General features: G+C 39.3%; 1 protein-coding gene across 1 annotated transcript in view; it reads right to left on the reverse strand.

Annotated features, from left to right (window-relative positions):
- Positions 1–19,486, reverse strand: part of VWF (von Willebrand factor) — a 148,623-nt gene that overhangs the window by 63,447 nt on the left and 65,690 nt on the right. Inside the window, exons 22-30 of the mRNA XM_013947606.2 lie at positions 17,514–17,660; positions 16,690–16,830; positions 14,990–15,109; positions 14,205–14,361; positions 13,473–13,631; positions 11,909–12,044; positions 7,878–9,217; positions 7,116–7,235; positions 4,746–4,889 (exon numbers count right to left, since the gene is read on the reverse strand). Of these exons, the coding sequence (XP_013803060.1) occupies positions 4,746–4,889; positions 7,116–7,235; positions 7,878–9,217; positions 11,909–12,044; positions 13,473–13,631; positions 14,205–14,361; positions 14,990–15,109; positions 16,690–16,830; positions 17,514–17,660 (2,464 nt within the window). The remainder of the gene's footprint in view (positions 1–4,745; positions 4,890–7,115; positions 7,236–7,877; positions 9,218–11,908; positions 12,045–13,472; positions 13,632–14,204; positions 14,362–14,989; positions 15,110–16,689; positions 16,831–17,513; positions 17,661–19,486) is intronic.

The following is a 19,486-nucleotide window of genomic DNA, read 5'->3' on the forward strand; positions in this document are numbered from 1 at the left end:
AATAAAGGCTAAATGGTTGGATTTTTTGGCAGGGAGGATGACAACATTTGATACATATTCAAGCCAGACTCAAATTCTGAAGTAGTAGTTCAGAACTTCTTACATAGAAGTTCCTGAATGAACTGAAAGCTGATTAAATGGACATAAAAAACCTTTAAAGCTAAAAGACAATAAGTTGAGTAGGGCTGAGGTTTAATGGGAATCTACAGGGAAGTCCTCTAGAGTCTGTCTTATTGAATAATTTCATTAATGACTGGATAAAGGAAGAAAAGTATGTAAAAAAGCATGCCAATCTGAATCACAGATATTAGATTGGGAGCAATTGTGAACATCATGGAATGAACTGAAAGAGCACAAAGTGCCCTAGAAATTTTGAAAATACATCCAAGAAATAAAAAAATGAGATTCATCTTAAAAAGCCAATCTGGGTAGAAATAAGCCAACAGATAGACATTTAATAGTTTAGCAGGTGCCTCAGGAAAAGCAGAAATTGCTTAAAGCAACTTTGTAACAATACAAGACCGTTTTTGCAATTATTTTCTTTAATTTTGTCTGAAATGAGGAATAAGATGTAAAATCCATGTGAAGTTCTGTGGAGTTGTGAGACACAGGGGAGTCAAGCTAGGCGAAGGTTCCTGCAAAGATCTTATGCATCATTGTCTTAAATGGCCTCAATGGTTTCGCTAATACTTTTGCAACAACTCAACCCAAAAGGCAAAGTACTGCAGGGGTCTTAATCACCCACATCTATTGAAAGCTGCCAGGGAAAGAAGCAAAAAGAATTATCTCCTCAGTACTTGAAAGGGTATAGAAAAAGCCACTGGGTAGGAAGCTTATGGACAGTCCAGATCATATGTATTCAACCAAGAACTTGTCTAATCAGGAATAACTCTGTACAAAGATAATTCTGAAATTAGTCTTTATATCTTAACTTGGGGTTTTGAATAGACGTTGAATTGTTTTTTTTTACTGAATTTAGCAGTTGATTAATTTTAAAATAAAATAGCTATTGAGGAAATATTCCAAAAATGGATGCTTTAAGCAGTTCACTCTCAGCAAATTGATATTCTCTCATTAATAGGTACCCTTTGGAAGAATGGCTGGACTTTTTATGAACATTATGGATTTATCAGTTCATCAGCTCACTAGCATTGAAGGGAGCAGACCATGAGGCCCCAAACTCTATTACCTTCCTTCTTGTCCCTGCAGATGACAAATCCTGCACTTCTCTTACCACCAAGTGGTTCTGATGCCCCCTCAGCCCCTCAGGAGCAAATTCAACTGATAAACCTTGTAAGAAAGGAACTCAGAAAAAAAAAGACCCAGAAACAAAAACCTGCCAGGACAGTGACTTAAAATAGCTCAGGGAAAAGTCTAGTAAGTACTCAAAGCTAGCTCAAGAAAGGAGCTGACACCGCAAAGTCAGAAGCAGTAGTGAGGGAGCAAATGAGCGAGACCTCTGCCTTTCAGTGGATGAGAGCCATTAGATCAGGGCAGCTGCTGGTGAAACCATGGCCTTAGGCTGGTGGCCAGACTTTGAAAAGCAATTCTGTACAGACCACATCATTCAGGGCAGACATCTGAACCGCAAAAAGTTGCTACAGTGGGCTTTTACCTCCTAAATGATAAGGTGATTTTAAAAAGGAAGCATTTATAATGGCTTAATCATGACAGGCAAAGCAGGATGCTACTATTCAAATAGGTTAGCAGCTATAGAATTTTCAGCAAAAAATATTTTTAAGATTTCTTTCCTAAACACAAAGAAAAGAGCATCTTTCCCTAACTTTGCTTTTATGGCAGTTGAACCACATAGATTAAACTTCCTCCAAATTTTGAAGTAGGCATCTGGCAAGGAAAAATCAGCCCAAATGGGCTACATTTAGCAAAGATATACGCAACTGAAATCATGGTTTTATAAAGTCTAAGAGGCATTTACTGTAGGGACTGCTAATTGTGCTCCCTATGACACTCTTGAACACCAATGAATATTGAACAGAGATGTGTTTCTGTGAGTCTTCAATAGATCATTCTTTTTAGCTGAATGGTAGGTTATACAGTTAATTCTCGTCTTCAGTTTGTTTGGGGGGGGGGGGTCAGTTATTTCTTAGGCAAAGTTGCACAGAATTTTATTATGGCTAAATATTCCTAGAGCTTCTTTTTAATAGATTATGTTAGCCAAAATTTGCATGATATGATCTTATTGCACAAGCATAGAAAAGCTTTGTGGTATAGGCTGCTGGGTTTTGGTCTCCTATGCCCTTGAAGACTCCGCAGTTTTTCATTATTTCTTACTACTTTCTCCTGGAATTTCAGTATCTTTAAGTGAAGCCAACAGTCACATTCTAAAGATAAGTATATGTTGTGCTGCAAAGAGACCTTTCCTTTATGTAACTGCATCTGCTTTATCAGCAACTAGGATCCTTCCTGCAGCAGCTCGGCAAGTACTGTCTCACCAGCCTGTGGAATATTTCTGTTCCTGGAGCTGTGTGGCTCTAATATGTATCCACCCATCAGCTTTTGCAGCTGGAGTAACTATTACAGAGCACATAACAGGTACAGTATTGCTCATGTACTGACTCTCACTGTGCATATGAGCTCAAGCAAGCAAGCGCAGGCAAGTGCCCTAGGAAACAAGCAAACTGGAACTGCGAGTGAGCCATGATTTTTAAATAAGGTAACTCAGTCAGTCATAGGGTCCAAGTCTGCAATTGTTTTGTGCATGTGTAGCTCTGTTGACTGAAATAGGATACTTAAATCATCAAAGATTGCACAAGGGTTACACAGAATCATGTTTCTACCATAGGGAGGCCAGCACAAATGAGAAGAAATAGTGCTGGTCTGAGGGTAATGACATTTTTTGATGGGTAAACCTCTGTCATGTCCAGGATAAATTAGAAAAGAGATTTCCAAAGCTACCTCACAGAATCACAGAATGGTTGAGGTTGGAAGGGACCTCTGGAGATCATCTAGTTCAACCTCCCTGCTCAAGCAGGTCACCTAGGGCACGTTGCACAGGATCACATCCAGGCGGGTTTTGAATATCTCCAGAGAAGGAGACTCCACAACCTCTCTGGGCAACCTGTTCCAGTGCTCTGTCACCCTCACAGTGAAAAAGTTTTTCCTCATGTTCAGATGGAACTGTCTGTGTTTCAGTTTGTGCCCGTTGCCTCGCGTCCTGTCGCTGGGCACCACAACAACACCTGCACCTGCAACATCTAAACTGAGCCATCTAAACTTTTTAACCAGCCTGCATGTTTCCAGAGACTTGTGCACAGATAGAGTGAAACAAATGACCATGCATTTCCCATGGACGTCGAGTTTCCTATTTAGCCAGCCTAGTTCACACATGTTACAAGCTGCAGGACAGGACCACGGTGACTTATTTTCATTACTTCATTGGGAGGAACTACTTCTGCTCTATTCCATTTTGGTCTGTTATACCACATTCCTCATAGTGGTCTCTGAGCATTTTCCAATGAGACATAAACAAATCACTAATGAGCATGTCATGTGGCTGCCTCTCCCCTTTCATTTCCCAAGGGCCATGTTTTCTCTGTTTATCCTGCAGTTCAGTGTGGCTTACTATACACATTACATAGAAGACTTCATGAAACTTATCTATTTGTATGTAACAATTTATCCCACAAAGAGCCTATAGAAGTCTCATCAGCCATCTGGTATTTTTATTTCTCCAGGCTGAGAAAGCAATCATGGCTAATCCTCCTGCGAACTATGGAAGTCAGGTTTTATTTCTCACTTCTCTGTACCAATAACTCTTTACAGTCTTAAGTAGGCCAAAGACCCTAAAAATCTGTATACTTCTCAGCTCTTATAGGACCCTAATGCTACTCTGCTGCCAGAGCAAATGTGGTTCCAGTCCAGAAGAACAAAATTCTCAGGGTATCTGGTGAAAGATCAGATATGCTATAGTAGTAGAATCACTTTTTGCTGAACCCTACAACTGATACATGTGTGTACTGAACTTCCATAAACTGACTGGGAAATCTGTGCTTTAGCACCTGAAAATTCAAGTGGACATGTTGTTAAGGATGCAGTTTTCTGGAACGGATGATGATGTTTCACAAGAAACACTTCAGCTAAGGTGCCAGCTTAGACAGTCACGCACCTCCCTGGCACCATCCCTGGCTTTGTGCCAGCTCAAGGGGTTATGGGACCAGCATGGCAATTTGGATGAGGGAACTCAATCACACAAAAAACAACTACTATTTTGCTAAGTAATTTTTCAATCACATCAGTTACCCTGGCTCAGCACAAAGGAACAAACATCTGGAGACAGCAGCTATTGAAGTCAGCATAAGCAGTTCTGCTGCTAAATGTCTAATGAACTAATTGATGCTGAAAGGTTAATGACCAAAGTCTTTACATTTTAATCATGTTTTGCTTGTCTGAAAGAGAATGAATGCAACTCCTGAGAATTACTTCAAGGCTAAAATGAAACTGGTCGTCTTCTTTCCAAAATACAGTATGGCAAACTGTGATGCGAGTAACCTACAGATACATTTTAATAAAGAAAATGGAAACTCTTTACCAATAAATAAATACACATATATTTACTGGCAAACTATACAGTAAAGACTACACAGTGAACTGAAAAGACTGACAGTCCTAGTACAGGACACCAAAACAATAGCACTAGTATAAACTGGTGGTTGGGGCCAGGCTATATTTAGTATTACTTTTTTTCCCCCTCTTGTTTAAACATCAACATCCACAAAACCACTTACCCAGTTTAGTGGGACCTTGCTCTCTTTGTTGAATTGAGTGCACCATCTCTACAAGTTTTTCAGTCTCTTGAGGTATATTCCATGAAATTTCTAGAGTATTCTCCCTGGCATACTGGAGAACTGACACATGAATTGAAGTATTGCCTGAAACAGAAAGCAGAAAACAAAAGTTTTAAGCAATGCATAAGAACGTCTTAAAATAAATCCAAAGAGCACTCTATGGTTGCATTTTACATTAAGCACAGCTAGACAGGGATTTTCCATCAGAGTGTGAAAGCTGCATTTTCAATCAGAAGATCAACACTGAAATATTCATAGGAAAAAAAAGGGGGGGGCAAGTATTGCTGAACACAGTTGCTTTTCTGTCAGGAATCAGTATGCAATATTTTACCTCAATTCAACCATAATTGGAGAATTTCACTTTACTGATTCCCAAGTGTCATTTCTGTTCCATTTTAAAATTGTCTAAATATCACTTTCTTATGTGCATATTGTTTTGCAAGAGTTGTATTTTGATCCCCCATTTGTCTGAATGGGTCAGGTTCCCCAGATGACTTTATCTCTTACAGATTTTCTTCTGTCATGCATTACTTGAGTCACATGCATCAGACTACAGCATGGGACAGTGCACCCAGAAAACATGGCCTGTAAAGAGCATGAAGAGAACCTCCAAGGTCTGCTATTCTCTGATATTCTAGTTTTGTTTAAGCATTATTTAAGAAGTATGAATGAGACTATTAACAGAGGGTTGATATAAATATTTAATAAATGTCAGCCTGGTGCAGAATTCAGCTGGGCAATACATTGTTTAGACTGATCAACTGTACCTCTCTGAATGGTCTTAGAACGACCTCTATCATATACTGAAGATATGTGTAACATGTATATAACGTATTCTTTTTTTTAATCAATGCTTTGTAAAACATTTATGAATGAAGCAAAATTAAGTGTGACTTCATACACCCAATCATAGCAGGCCTACACCAATCTATATGCATACAGTGTACCCATTACACTTTACACTTTGTTTACAGTTCTCTCAAAGACTCTAGTGAGAACTCACTTCATAGCTTCATTATTATTGTTCCGTTGTTAATGATGTAACATTTGCTATCACAGGCTTCAAAGATAAGGAAAACAGCTAGACTAAAATAAATTGTCTATTGTTTTATTGTTTGCTTTGTGATTTACTTGGCTTGTTTTTTTTTTTTTTTTTTTTGCTAATGCACAGTTCTCATGTATGGTCTCCAACCAATATAAGCTATTCTGGACATATAGAAATGCTACGTTCATCTTCCATGTGAGCTTTCTAGTCGATACAGGTGTTGGTAGCCATCTCTTTTAGAAGCACTGCTATGATACAAACACGTCAACAACCAGTGGCAAAACACCAGCAGCAACAGCCACTGCTCCATGAGAACCACAGAATGGTTTAATGCTGGACTGAAAAGGTAAAACGATTCTGATTAGAAGTCCAGGTTTGTTAAAACAAGTCCTGCTGGGCAAACAGAGGATCCTGTGCTGCCCCTGCCATGTGGCTCTACTTGGTGCAAGGGCACACAGTGTTCTAATTTACCGCATGTGCCATGTGGTCCCTCCATCTGTGTGCAGCACAGGTGGCATCCTGCAGAACTGCTGCGCTGATAATACCTCTGCTGAGCAACCAAACCAGAGGTTTGCAATCCATTAGCACATACTCAGCATGCTCAGTGGGTCTGGCACTTCCAAAAAGTGTCTCTCATCCAACATGGTCAGGCAATAAATCTTAAAAAGCTAACATGTTGCCTTCAGTTAGCCAAAAAGGGCTCATCAGAACCAGAAATTCCCATTCCAATGAGCAAAACCTTGCACTTGGATCAAACCTGAACTGAAAGCCCTTTGAACTATCAATTTTTTTGAACCAGAAGCAACCATGAACTATTATTTTAAAGTCTGTTGAACCTAACCGAGAACTGAACTAAAAACAAACTATTTTGATTTTTTGGCATAGAATAACAGTTCAGCTAAAAAATTTCATCCCTTGGCAGAAACCTGTTTGGCACAGGCACTTCATGTGTCCAGTACAGTATAAAGAGAAGCTGCCAAAAGAGCTGCTGTCCTAGCTATTCCTTATCAGACAATTCACTAAACCAGGTATTAAACCTTCTTTGGCCTGAACCAGAACAGCTTTGGTTAAGGAAGAAACTAAACCAAGTCTGACTTGACTAGCTTGACTCCCCAATACAAACTTAAAAATTTTCTGTGGAGTTGGACCATAAATGGGTAATTTAAAGATAAAAATAAAAAACTGTAGTGAAATGTTGTTTTGTTTTGTATTAAAAAAAAAAATAAAAATCCTTTATGTGTTGGAGTTAAAAGACAAATACATACCGATCTCAGCACTTTCAATAAATGCCCGTACAAAGTTTTTAATTTCCTCAAACTCTGACACTCCAATACTGGAACTTCCATCCAGAAGAAACATAACATCCATTGGTTTGTTGCACAACTCTGAGGGAAAAAAAGAAAAGAAAAAAGAGAGAGAGAGAGAGAAAGCTATTTATTATTATACATGAAAACCAAAATCAGCATCTGCTAATGAACTGGCAGGAACAGAAATGACAGCAATACCTACATTTGGGGAAAGCAAAATAGGATAATGACCAGTTGAAACATAAAATAATATCCCTTTATTGAGGGCCTTGAGATTTATATTCAGTGGAATACAAGGGTATTTGAACTCCTGCTTTTTTGCTATTTTAGTCTCAGGGGAATAAAACAGTGAAACCTCCTAAGGAAGAGGAAGTTTAATTTTAACTTGCTTGGGACAGGCAGATGAGAATATCTTTTTTTCTTCTGTCACTCCATCCTAACTGGAAGCTATTGTACATTAATGAGAGTTTCAAAGCAGATGCCACCTAATGCCAACAAATGCCTACAGAGCATTGGCTGTGGGTCTGTGCCCCGTACTGCTAACCTTGAGTCAGCATCCTTGGAATCCAATGAGGATAAGTGATCTTTCCTTTGGATTTGGACTACAAGCTATCAAATGAGATACAGGAACCCTTTTCATATTTCAGTGGTTTGAGGGAGGAATGGAGGAGACAGGAGAGAGGAAAGAGGAAATTACATAGAAAATATATCCAACTTTACCTGAAATTTCTGTCCAAAGTTTATGAGAGCAGCATGACTGCAGCACTAATTCAGGTGCTTCTGCAATAAGTGTGCTATAACTATGCAAGACTATTGGACTGTTAGGCTGACTGATCCTTCTGAGCTCTTGGATATCTGCATTGGGGGTTATGCCTATGGGGATGACATTTATGCCTTTGGGAGGTCGTTTGATAATGTCAGTGGAAGGGCTGGATGACACCAAATATACCAAGTGAGGCACGTCCTGCCTGCCCCCATTTGCTGGTGTAAACGTGTGTTTGGAAATATAATTGAGGGCATTCCCAGTGTTGGTAGCCTTCCCTCCTTGGTAGGGTATATTCCTCACCTTCTCAATAATATTTTCCTTGGACTGTATTTCCTTAAAGGAATACTCCAGAGTGACAGTGTCTGAATACTGCATGACTGTGACATGAATATCTTCTGTTCCTACATTCATTCCTGAGATTACTCGCTCAAGGAACTTCTTGGTGATATTAAAATTTTTCTCCCCTACATTTTCAGATCCTTCAAAAATAAAAGCAACATCCAGCCTTTTGGGGGTGTCTTTTTCTGAAAAGGGTGGTGGTAATGTGATCCCCCCACGGGAAAATGTGATATTGGACATTGGTGGTGGGGACGTTGCTTGTAACTGAGGATTTTCTTCAAGTCCAAGATCACACAGATAATCAATGAGAAGATCCCTGTTATCCATTAGCTCCAACACATTGTTCAACAGGAAGGCCCTGTTATCTGGTGACTGCTTTTCAATGAACTTGATTTGTTCCACATTAACATAAGGCCCAATGCCCACAGATATTACTGTGATTTTTTTATTCTTCAAAGCTGTGAGGATGCTGCGGAGTTTTCCTGGAGACTTGCTTGCTATAAATAGCACAGCAATTCTAGCAGCATTAGTCCTTTCAGCTTTTCCAAATACATGGAACACGATATATTTAAGGACTTCAGCTGTGGATGCTACTTCATCACCTGTGTACTTTATGTTTTGGACAATTTTTCTCATCTGGGACTGTGTTTTGATATCTTTAAGGCCAAGATAGATGGTGGGGCCAGCTCTATACACCAGAATTGACACTCGGATTTTCTTCTGGGAGATGTGGAGTTCCTTCATCATGCCAGTTATGAAAGTCTTCAGCTGTTCAAAGTCCTCCTCTGACAGTTTATTGGAGCCATCCATTAGAAAGGCCAAGTCCATCATCTTGCTGCACGAGTATTCACTGGGTGCCTGTTCTATGTCCTCCTCTGGAGCAGATGTTGTTGGTATTAAGATTTCTTCCACTGTTTTGCAGGCTACACAGGTTAAGTTCTTCCCTTCACACAGACTATAAGAATCACCAAATTTAAGTGTAAAAATCAATGCTCATAATAACACATCACTCACATCTAATAAAAGGATGTTGATACAGAACAGGTTAAACATCTCAGAAACAAAACAAACCCAAAACATAACAAACAACAGTGATTTTTTCCCCTTCCCCTTTTACCCTCCACAATACCTCTACAAGGTATTGTAGAGCCAAATCCTATTGCATCCACTCAGAGGAAGAACCGTTTATGCTTGTTTGTTTTGATGAAGAAAACATATGAAAAAGTATTGTGTGTTTGTCAGAGGAAGCTTTTTTTACAGCTACCTTTGGCATAATGTGCAAAATCTGTGCCTGGAAACTATCAAGAAACCAAACGACCTTGAGCAGTATAGTCACCTACAAGCCATTGGTGAACTTAACTGGCAGATTTGGTTTGCTTCACAAGGAAGAAAAACATTACACAAACTGGGGCTAGCTAACACAAAGTAAAATCCCAATGTCAGCAAGATGCTTTTAGCTCTGATATGAATTAGCAAACTGAGTGAGAAAGCTAGGTTTACCTCGACTTGCTAACTTTAGTGAAAAAAACAGCCTTTTTTCTACCTCTAAAAACATACTCTTGCTTTTCTTTTTCCTGACTTTTCTTGTTTTGAATACAGCTTTGGCACATGTTCTTCTACTGTTTTTTTTATGTCTTCTTTGTTATCTTCCTCTTACTTACCTCGTTGCTTCTCATTTTTATTCTCTTTTCTTTTCTCATATTAAATAATGAGATATATTAATTGATATAATATCTTATCGGGAGCTGTTTTTGCCTTCTTTTTCTTCCTATTTCTCTTCCTTCCCCATTTCTGCTCATCTTCATTAGTACATTTTTCTCTTCCCCTTACCATTTAGCTCCATTCTTTTTCTCAATCTCGGCCTTTTCTGCTATTCATTCTTCCCCTATCTCCATGAGATTTTTCACCTCTTTCACCCTTCACCTTTTAGAAACTTGCCTATAATCTATTCTCTGGATTTAGCAAGGCTTTAACGCTTCTGCACTGGTAATTCCTGGTTGTGTAAGGCTCCTGACTTCACTCATCTGCGCAAAGGACATCATTGCACTCATGCACAGGGTGCTGGAGACCCAGTCAACATATTTTCCTTGTCCTACTGGACAGTCCAAGAAACAGAATAGGTAAAGTCTATGAAACAGCAAGGACCAAAAAATGCTGGTTTTCACCACCAGCAGGCAAAGAGAAAACCCTGAATATAGACACTAAACAAGTCAATACTGGAAGAAGGTGCCATTTTCTGGGAAAAGTGTTCACTTTACACAAGGCATCCTAGTTTAAGTTCTCCCAAGGCTTTGTTCTTTTCAAGCTGCTTTTAGCATTTTCTTAATTGAAGAATTCACAGCTACTTTTGGCATTAATATATAGCAACATAAGATTTATTATTTTAATCCTAATGTGAATGAGATTCTTCTAGTTTCCAGTTTCCTTTGGATATTTCTATAAAATTCATTTTTGTGCAATGTTTCCTATTGCTTGTACAGATGGTGTAGGCATCTAAATTAGGTGACAGCTATGCAAAAGGATGTTTCCCTAGTGAGGTAAGTTTTCATAATGTTCTGAAATTGTTTATGAGCAGTGGCCAGTGTATCAACATTTAAGATAAATTATTATTAAGGATTACAAAAATTAGGGAACAGAGACTTATTTATGGACCTTTTTTTTGTTTTTTTGATGGAATTCAAGGCTCATCATGTATATTGCCCCCCAAAATATATATTTAATTGATTGGCCTGGGCTTATAACACAGAATTAAGCTAGCCCCAGAAAGAGGCCAGGATTTCAAAGTTTATATCCATTCAGAGCTTCTGTGAAGTTCAGGGAGTTTGGATCCAAGGTGTTAGTCTGGGCAAATAGCTGCTGCAGTTCTACAACCCAGTTGCTATTAAATATGGTCAAATTACACAATTGAAAACACTTTCGTATTCACTGCATTGAGTGACTACTGAAAGTATCCATCAGAGGGCAGGACATCTGGAGAATGGAAAGCTTTCGGATACTACAGGTTTTTGTGCAATATGCCACTGGGCAGCATACAGAATGAAAATCAGTCTCTGCCACATTACAAATGAAGGCCCTAATCCAGCATGGCGCACAGCATTGTACACCCTTCCATTAATTTCATCATACTTGGCAAAGCATGCATACAGGATCAGGCCACAGGATATCAGGTGAAAAACTTGGGGAAATTATTTTTCCAGCGACACTATGCAGTCCTCCAGCTGCTAATAATCTCAGCAAGTTCTAGACTCACTGCACATTCAGATCTTGCGCTATAAGTAGGATTTTTAAGCACTAACACAGGAAAGATTCTCATGGCTTTACTGATGTTGAATTACACCTTACAGAAAAGAAGTGGAACATCTGAAGTTAGTGGGACCACCTACACATGGGAAAAGTCATTTTTCAAAGGAATTTATGGGTTTCAGTTGCTTAAATTCAACAGGCATCCAGTAATCCCAGCCTTCATTGAAAAACTTCAGTTTCAGATTACATGAAAACGGCTGTCGACACAAATGAGAGTTTCCAAGCCTCATCATCAGTGGTATATAAAGTAAAGTCCAAAAACTTATTTATGTTTATGTGCATTGTCTCCCTTCATCCTACTGAAAAGGCATGCTATTTGACTGCATAAACACCTCCACCATACCAAGACTGACAGTGCTGTGGATCGTCTCTGTTCAAAACTATTCTCCTTCCATGCGGGATCTTGACATCTCCAACCACACACACAGGACAGTCTTCTGGACTGACACAAGTCAGGGATAGTTCATCAAGTATTTCCCCTGTTTTAAAATAGCACAGTAGCATAAAAATGCCAGTTTTTGTGAATTGCAAAGCTGATCATTGCATTTACCCTGCTACAAAAAACATGACAAGGCTTCTGATTTGCATTCAAAGGCTCTGAATATTCTGCTTGTGCTATGCTCACTACAAGTTCGACATAAAGAGAAGCATTTCTTTCCTTCATGACCAGTTTTAGTGAGATGTTGGAAATACATAACCCAGTGTATAATCTCCAACAGCCAGTGCTATGCAAAAGGTGAACATATCTTTAGCGTAAAGCTTCCAGAGTGACAGGAGAAAATGGCATTTTCCTTTTTACACCTATGTTATTGATTTCTCCAGTATCCCCTAGCTCCTCCTCATTCTGATGATTTTGGAGGACATTTAAACACCTGTTACCTGAATATTGAAGGCTCAAGCACCATATTCAATAATTATATAAAGTTTTATCCAAGAAGGCTGTCCGCTTGCCTTTTTGTAAATGTGTAGGACAGAGCTAACAAGGCCCAGAACTGCTATTTTGGGGCTTAAAACACCTATTTTCTTCCTCTCCTTGTCTTCTCTCTTTGCACTTAGAAGCTATTTATTCTTCTGAATTTTCACTCTATTTTTGGATCTTGCTCACCTCTCACTCTTTCCCCTTCTGTCTTTCTTTTCTTCCCCCCCCCCACAAGAGCCAGCTGGTGGGGGAGTTTAAACTGTAAGCTGAGGCCCAGCAGCAGATGCCTGCTAGGCACTCCCGGGAGCATCAGAAGGCTGGTGACCGTAAGCAGGTTGGGACAACGAGTTTCCTTCACCACAGTAGCCACTCTAAGGGAGAGCATTTTACAAACGTCCAGCACAAATTCATGCCCTACTTGATCACATAGTCAACAACCACTGTTGTTAAACAACTCCTAACTCCCCTCCTATCTTCCTTTCTTGTCACCCCATTCCCATCCTCTCTTGTTCTTGCTAGCAGTATTTCATTATCCTCCTCTAAACACCACTGCATACCCTCCATGCGCCATGCATGTTTCACAGACTCTAATCCTGCTGTGGATCTCATGTCAACTTTCTGTCTCACAGCAGCTAAAGAAAGGTAAGGAAATTTCTGCCTGAGTGACAACAGGAGCATCAGAAAGCACAGGAAGGCACTCAGGAGAGATGTCTTAAACTACAAAGAACATGTTAAAACTAGGATCATCTGGCAGTCATAGCAGATGGGGTAAGAAATTGTGGTGAAAACACAGTAAGCTTATTAAGGAACTAATTGTTATATCTAAATCTTTTGCAATCTCCAGCCTTACAAATCTGTGACTATTTCTGGACTGTAAAACATCTTTTCCTGCAATAGGAACCTTAGGGAAAAAGGGACTCTACAATAGCCACAAGTAACAGGAGCAGGGCAGTAAAAGGTAACCACTTAAAGCAAAAAGTTGACTTACCTGCAGGACAGTGTACATGGCATCCTTCCACACATTGCAGAGGGCACTCCAAAACCTGTGGGTGCTGGCATGTTATAGGACAAGCAGGTCCACAGCTATTATATCGCCATTCGCATTGATAATCTAATTCTTGATAATTCAGGTCCTCACAGCTTTGTGCTATGTCATGAAAGAATCAGAGACAAATAATCAAACCAGACTGAATTTACCATGCCTCTTAGAACTATGACACCAAGTTTTGTACCAGGTGGATCACACATGCATAGAGAAAGAAAGATTTCTTTCTTTAAACAAAAACATGTATATTTTTTACTGCATCAGAGGCAGGCCACTTACATTGTTTTCATCTAATGAAATACTTGCTGTATACCAGAGATACTTGTTTTTGATTAAAACAATTGCAAAAACCAAACTTTCAACTTCAATTCCCTCCCCCCCAAAAAAAAAGTACAGAAGCTTTTTCTTTCTCTAAATTTCTTTTTTCCACAGTCTATTATATTCCCTTACTGAGGGATAGCTTTTCCAGGTATGGCTTTGAACATAAATAGAAAAGCGAGAAGAAATGTCTGCTAGCCCAGTCACATTAAAGTGAACTCCATGGACATCAGTGGGAGCAGAACTGGATAAGAACAGTCTAGCTGAGCTAGGCTTGTTGATTAAGAGCCTGAATGTTTTCAGTTTACTTCCCAGCCGAGGTCATTCCCAGTTCTTCCTCATCCGTCTGGTACTTACAGCACAGGGCTTGTGATCTCCAGTGAACAACGACACCCTTTTGTGCACAGACATGGGCATAGGCTGCTATAGCATCACAGAAGCAAGCACAGTCCCCAATAGATTCACAAGCACAGGTGTCATACATGCAAATATCTATGTAGGGCTCGGGATTCACCTAAAAAAAAGAAATATGTACTACAGTACCCTCACCAATTCCCCTCATCTCCTTTCTCTAGACTTATTTAACCTGAAAGTGGTTTGCCTGCTCCATTGGCCAAGAATTGAGGTGCCATATGAATCAATGCAACTCTTTCTGCTGATGTTAGCAGGAACTCAAATAGGCCAAGTTCACAAAGTCCTTATGGACCATGTGGTTTACTGTCCCTTAACATTCCCCATATGCAGCAACCATACATTCTGGGCCCTGTTTGCATACCCTCTTGTGCAACTTTGAAGCTGCAATGTAGAACGCAGTTAGAATGGCACTATATTAGCTCAGCTGTGAGGTTTAAAAAAAGAAAAACCTCAACCCTTGTGCATGACTTCATGTACCAGTCTCTGGGGTTTAAGAATAAAATTTCCTTCAAGCACAAGTTATTCTGTAGCTTTCCACTAGGGAGTATTCTGCATCTTCCCATAAAGCATCAGCTACAGGACATAGTCAGAGATGAGACCATCAGTTAGTCAGTCTCCTCTGACATCTGTGTGCCGTTAACACAACCAACACTTTTCCCCACAGCTGTCATCAGTACCAGCACAGATCATGCAGAACAGAAGGATGTGAAACGCATGACAATACTTACAAGTTTTTTACATTCTTCAAAAAGATCTCCAGACAAAATGCTGCATGAAGCTTCTACCATCACCTGCTTCACTACATTGCCATTGCACAGTGGAGACACCAAGGCCTGTTCCTGGTGGGGCTTAATATGGTAAGAGACAAGCATACACTGCATTAGTCCTGAGGTCCTGTCTTCAGGACCTCAGGACTCTTGAGATTGATATAGTAGAACCACAAACACTAGACATTTTTCATGACAAATCTGAATGAAGTTTCAACTTACTGTACTGCAGGAACAAATCCTGCAATGGCAGAACACAGAATAGAGCAGGTCACCTCCTACATTTTCTCCAGCTCTTTCCTGTATGCTGCAGTTTTAACATAGAGGTATTCTGATGACCGTAAGTCACACTGTACCAAACATCTATTCTGAAAAACAATCACTCACAGCTCTCCGGAGGGCCTGTGGGAGTCTTCAGCAGCCAATACTCAAGGCCACCACTGAACAGAAATGCTCAGTAGTCTCCCCCTCTCCAATTTAATTTATCTAACAACTAAGACCAAGGAGCACAAGTAATTGACAAAGTATTTATTACAGAGATATTTTGCAGAGTCTATTCTGTGTCCTATTGCCTATAAAACTGAAACAAGGAACAGCTAGTCCTCAGTCTTACCCAGCAATCTCACCATTCATTATTGCTACTTCTCCTGTGCTCCAGTCAAGTAATGCCAAAAAACCTGACATTTAGCAGGATAATACTGTGGCTATGTCACACTTGCACTTAGTTATCAAACTGACCCAAAACATTTCATTTGATCAGAAATAAATGCTTCATTTTATTTTCTGTTAATTTAGATCTTCTAAGGGAATGTTTCTTTTATTTTTGTCTGAAAATTTAGGCAAACTTTCAAGCCAAAAGTTTCAGTTTCATCTGAATAAAACATTTTGTTTTGCAACTGTCAAAACAATGCACTTATTTTTTCAAGTTGTTTCGTCTCACTTTTTGCTTTCAAAATACTTTTGCCAGCAAAAAATCAGCTCTGTATTTGGACAAAAAGAAGTGTATTTGCATGTGTACATGGCTCTTACTTAGTACCCTGTGAAATCACTTAATATTAGGGACCAGGTCTTAGATAATACTTTCAGATAGCAGATAACTCTCTCGAAATCAGAGGCAGAGCTAGGAGCATGGCAATAAGGTCTTGCATTCACTGTTGATTCACCACTATATCTTGCTTTTTCTGCTCAAGCCTCCCTGCTCTGAAAGTAATAACTGAATACACTTTAGAAAGAAACTAATCTGTATACTCAGTTGTTCATAAGTGGACAGACTAAGATTTGGGATACACAAGTTTGGATAGAGAAATACAAATTTTTATCTGAACTCCTCCTGTCTGGAAATTACAACTGCTCTTTTAGATTAAACTCTAAAATTAGATTTCCAGTTATACCTGGATTTCTAGCATTTGGGCTGGCAAATTCTGTGAATAGACTCTACCACACAGTTTGGCTATTCTAATATTCATCTAAAGCCAGGCAGCACAGAGGCCTTAAATAAGTCACGTGATCTTTTATCAGATTTCAAGAAAGAATATGATCTGTCAAAAATTTGGCGTTAGAAGTTTGTTTCTACATTTTTTATCCTTTTCAAAACCCTTGGCCTACTTCTGAGTGATACCATAACCAGTATTAATCAGTTTTCACAGCTCATTCACAATCACCTTTTTGACATCAGCACAGTATGGATTAACTTTCCAAGAATTCCCAAAGTCAATTGGATCTACTTCAAGATGTTCATTGCTGCTCGTCAAATCATTGTTTTGGATTCCATCAAAATTTCCACACAGGCCACACACTTGATCCTTGCAGGGAAAAGAAACACAAAACACAAATTTTCCATCTGTAGACTGACTTGGAGTTTTCTTAAGAACTCTTTTTAGCCTAGTGCTTTAATGACACAAGGCTTAAAAGCTCAGTTATCCCTGCCCTTGCCAAGTACACTAAAATACATACAAAGAGACTCCAGCTCCTATTTCGCTTATGCTTAACTGTCTCAGAGAGGAAGTAGGACCAGTCTGTCTCCAAGGACTCCGCAAGAAGAAGAATCTGACCAGTATTGGCTCTATTTTGTGTGTATCCAAGGAGTCATAACTTTACCTGTGATCCTGTCTTCCTCCTGAAAATAACTGTTCCATCAGCATCGCTAGCAAATCAGGCTCCTTACATTGCTCTTCTTGTACACAGAAGAAATTATCTCAATCATTGGTCAAAGGTACACTCACTCTGAGGCACCTTATCATTCCTCTTCTCCATCGTAACTCTTTGTCAAAGACCCAGAATTCAGCCCTTACAGTTGAAGCACCAGGGAAAGAAGGCAGTCCAGTATGACATTATGAGAAAGCCCTTTCATTTTCAAGCAAGTTCCTAATGCTTCTTGGAAATCACTTTGTGCGTCTGCATAGGAAATGCTACCCCCACTCCTTCCTGGGGAGATCTGTAAGTGTATTCTTTAGTGAGAATAGAAAGTAAAGCAAAACACACTTACTTTGAAATTTCCTTTTAAGATAACTGAGATTCCCATGGCAAGATTCCAGGTTATGCTGATGCTTTTACCCAGTAAGATGATGTAATAATGGCCAGATTTCATGACTTCTAAATCACTGTCATCTTTAGGAGGTACCTTGATGTTTACCTGAACAAGAAAAACACGCTATGCTAGCAACATTGTCTCTAAGCCCTATTTCTTGTAGGGCACTTTCCCAATGGGATATGCGCTCATTAATGACTATTTTAAAATATGCCATCTGCCAGAAAACAGACAGCTCCTCGACACCATACAGATGCTCCAGAGCACTTGCAAGACTGTAAATATGGTATGTGTAAGGGCCTGAGTACTGGCTCATCTCTACTCCAGAAAAGTTGCTGTGGATAAATTATTGCCTTAAAAATAACACTTTTATATAGAGAATTGTGATAAAAGTACAGTATTTCAGTCTCATCGCATTTCCAGAATTCTGAATGAGGCAATGTCCATCCATTGTGCTCCTAAGATATAACATCCACTCACCACTAACACTGATGCATAAAGAAATGACTGCTGAACAGAAGGAGGGCTGATAAAGAGGACTGAGAGTACTCAGTTACTGACTAGTTAAATATTCAGTCAATGGTTAATTGAATAATTATCTTTTATTTTTCTTCTTATTATTAAGAGACTGCAGCAATTCTGTGCTCCTGAGGTAGTACTGGCAAAAAGTCTGGTTAGGTACACATCTAACTCGAACTGGGAGAACCACATACATCACATAGTAAATGCTGATCTCTGAAGGACCAGAGCTTGATTCTGCAGTCAGGAAATACTTTCTTCCTCAACCAGCTACACCAACAGGAAAACTCTTGAGAGATTCCTTTTAGTGTCTTTGCATTTTTCCATCACTTTCACTTCCCCTGTGTGCTTTCGACACAGTTTTCTACTCTCAGGCCTCTTTCTCTTCCCATTTGGCTGCAAATTCACAGCCTTCAGCTACTAAGAACTTGGGAGATTAATTTAAAATGTTTTTTTTCATACTGTAATTCTCTTTCAGTGAGAACCCTGATGGGATTATTAACCACATCTTGAGAAAAAGGTCTGGAATGGCTGTTATTTTAAACACCACTAATGCCACTAAGAGTCAGATGAAGCCTTTCAATCAGTACAAACAGTGATTAAAGCGAGGGAGAAAGAGGAGCCTGGAAATCATTCATGCACTTCCTAAATTGAGGAAACAATGCTTCCTTATCACACTACTCTTTGTCACTCAATTCAATAAAAGCTTGCCACCCTGATTCAATTCTCTTCATCTCTGGGGTATTATCAGAAGTGTTTTATCTCCAGAGAAGACAGCTTACATTCTTTAATAATCTCCTGAACAGGGCCTTCAATGTCTTCAGGGGAGAATATGTTAAAAGATGCATATTTTAGGAACTGGAAGCCTTTTCATCTTCCTCAATGCCAAATGTGTTACGTATATTGTTGTTTGAAACATAGTTGTTTATCTTCTAAATATCTAAAGTAGTCTCTGTCTTTCCAAACTCAGGCAAGAAACAGAACAGGGGAAGTTTAGCCTAAAACACAGAATTTTTATGTTTATGGAGGCTTTTTGCTCAAACCAAGAAGTCATAAACTTTTGACCTTGCAAAGTGGCAGAATTTAGTTGTTTCAGAAGAGCAAACCTGATTGTCACCCCCTTTCTTTAATATTAGCCATTACTGTCATTTTACGATTTTAATGGCAAAAAAAAAAAAAAAGATTCTCCTACTTCTAAGGAGTGCTGTGGAAAAAGAATTTAGAACATCATCACTGGGAGAGCATTTGCCAGCAGTCTTCATTTCAGATTGGTTTTCTTTAATCCTTTCCTTTGGTTGCTGTTATTTCTAAGAAAACCTTCCCTAGCTATTACACCAAGTATTATGCTCACTAAAAAGACAGCTAGAAATTCAGTCAGGGTCATGAGGACAGTCCTGTGGTACAGGCCTAAC

The sequence above is a fragment of the Apteryx mantelli genome, chromosome 1, assembly GCF_036417845.1.
Source record: "Apteryx mantelli isolate bAptMan1 chromosome 1, bAptMan1.hap1, whole genome shotgun sequence".
NCBI lineage: Eukaryota > Metazoa > Chordata > Aves > Apterygiformes > Apterygidae > Apteryx > Apteryx mantelli.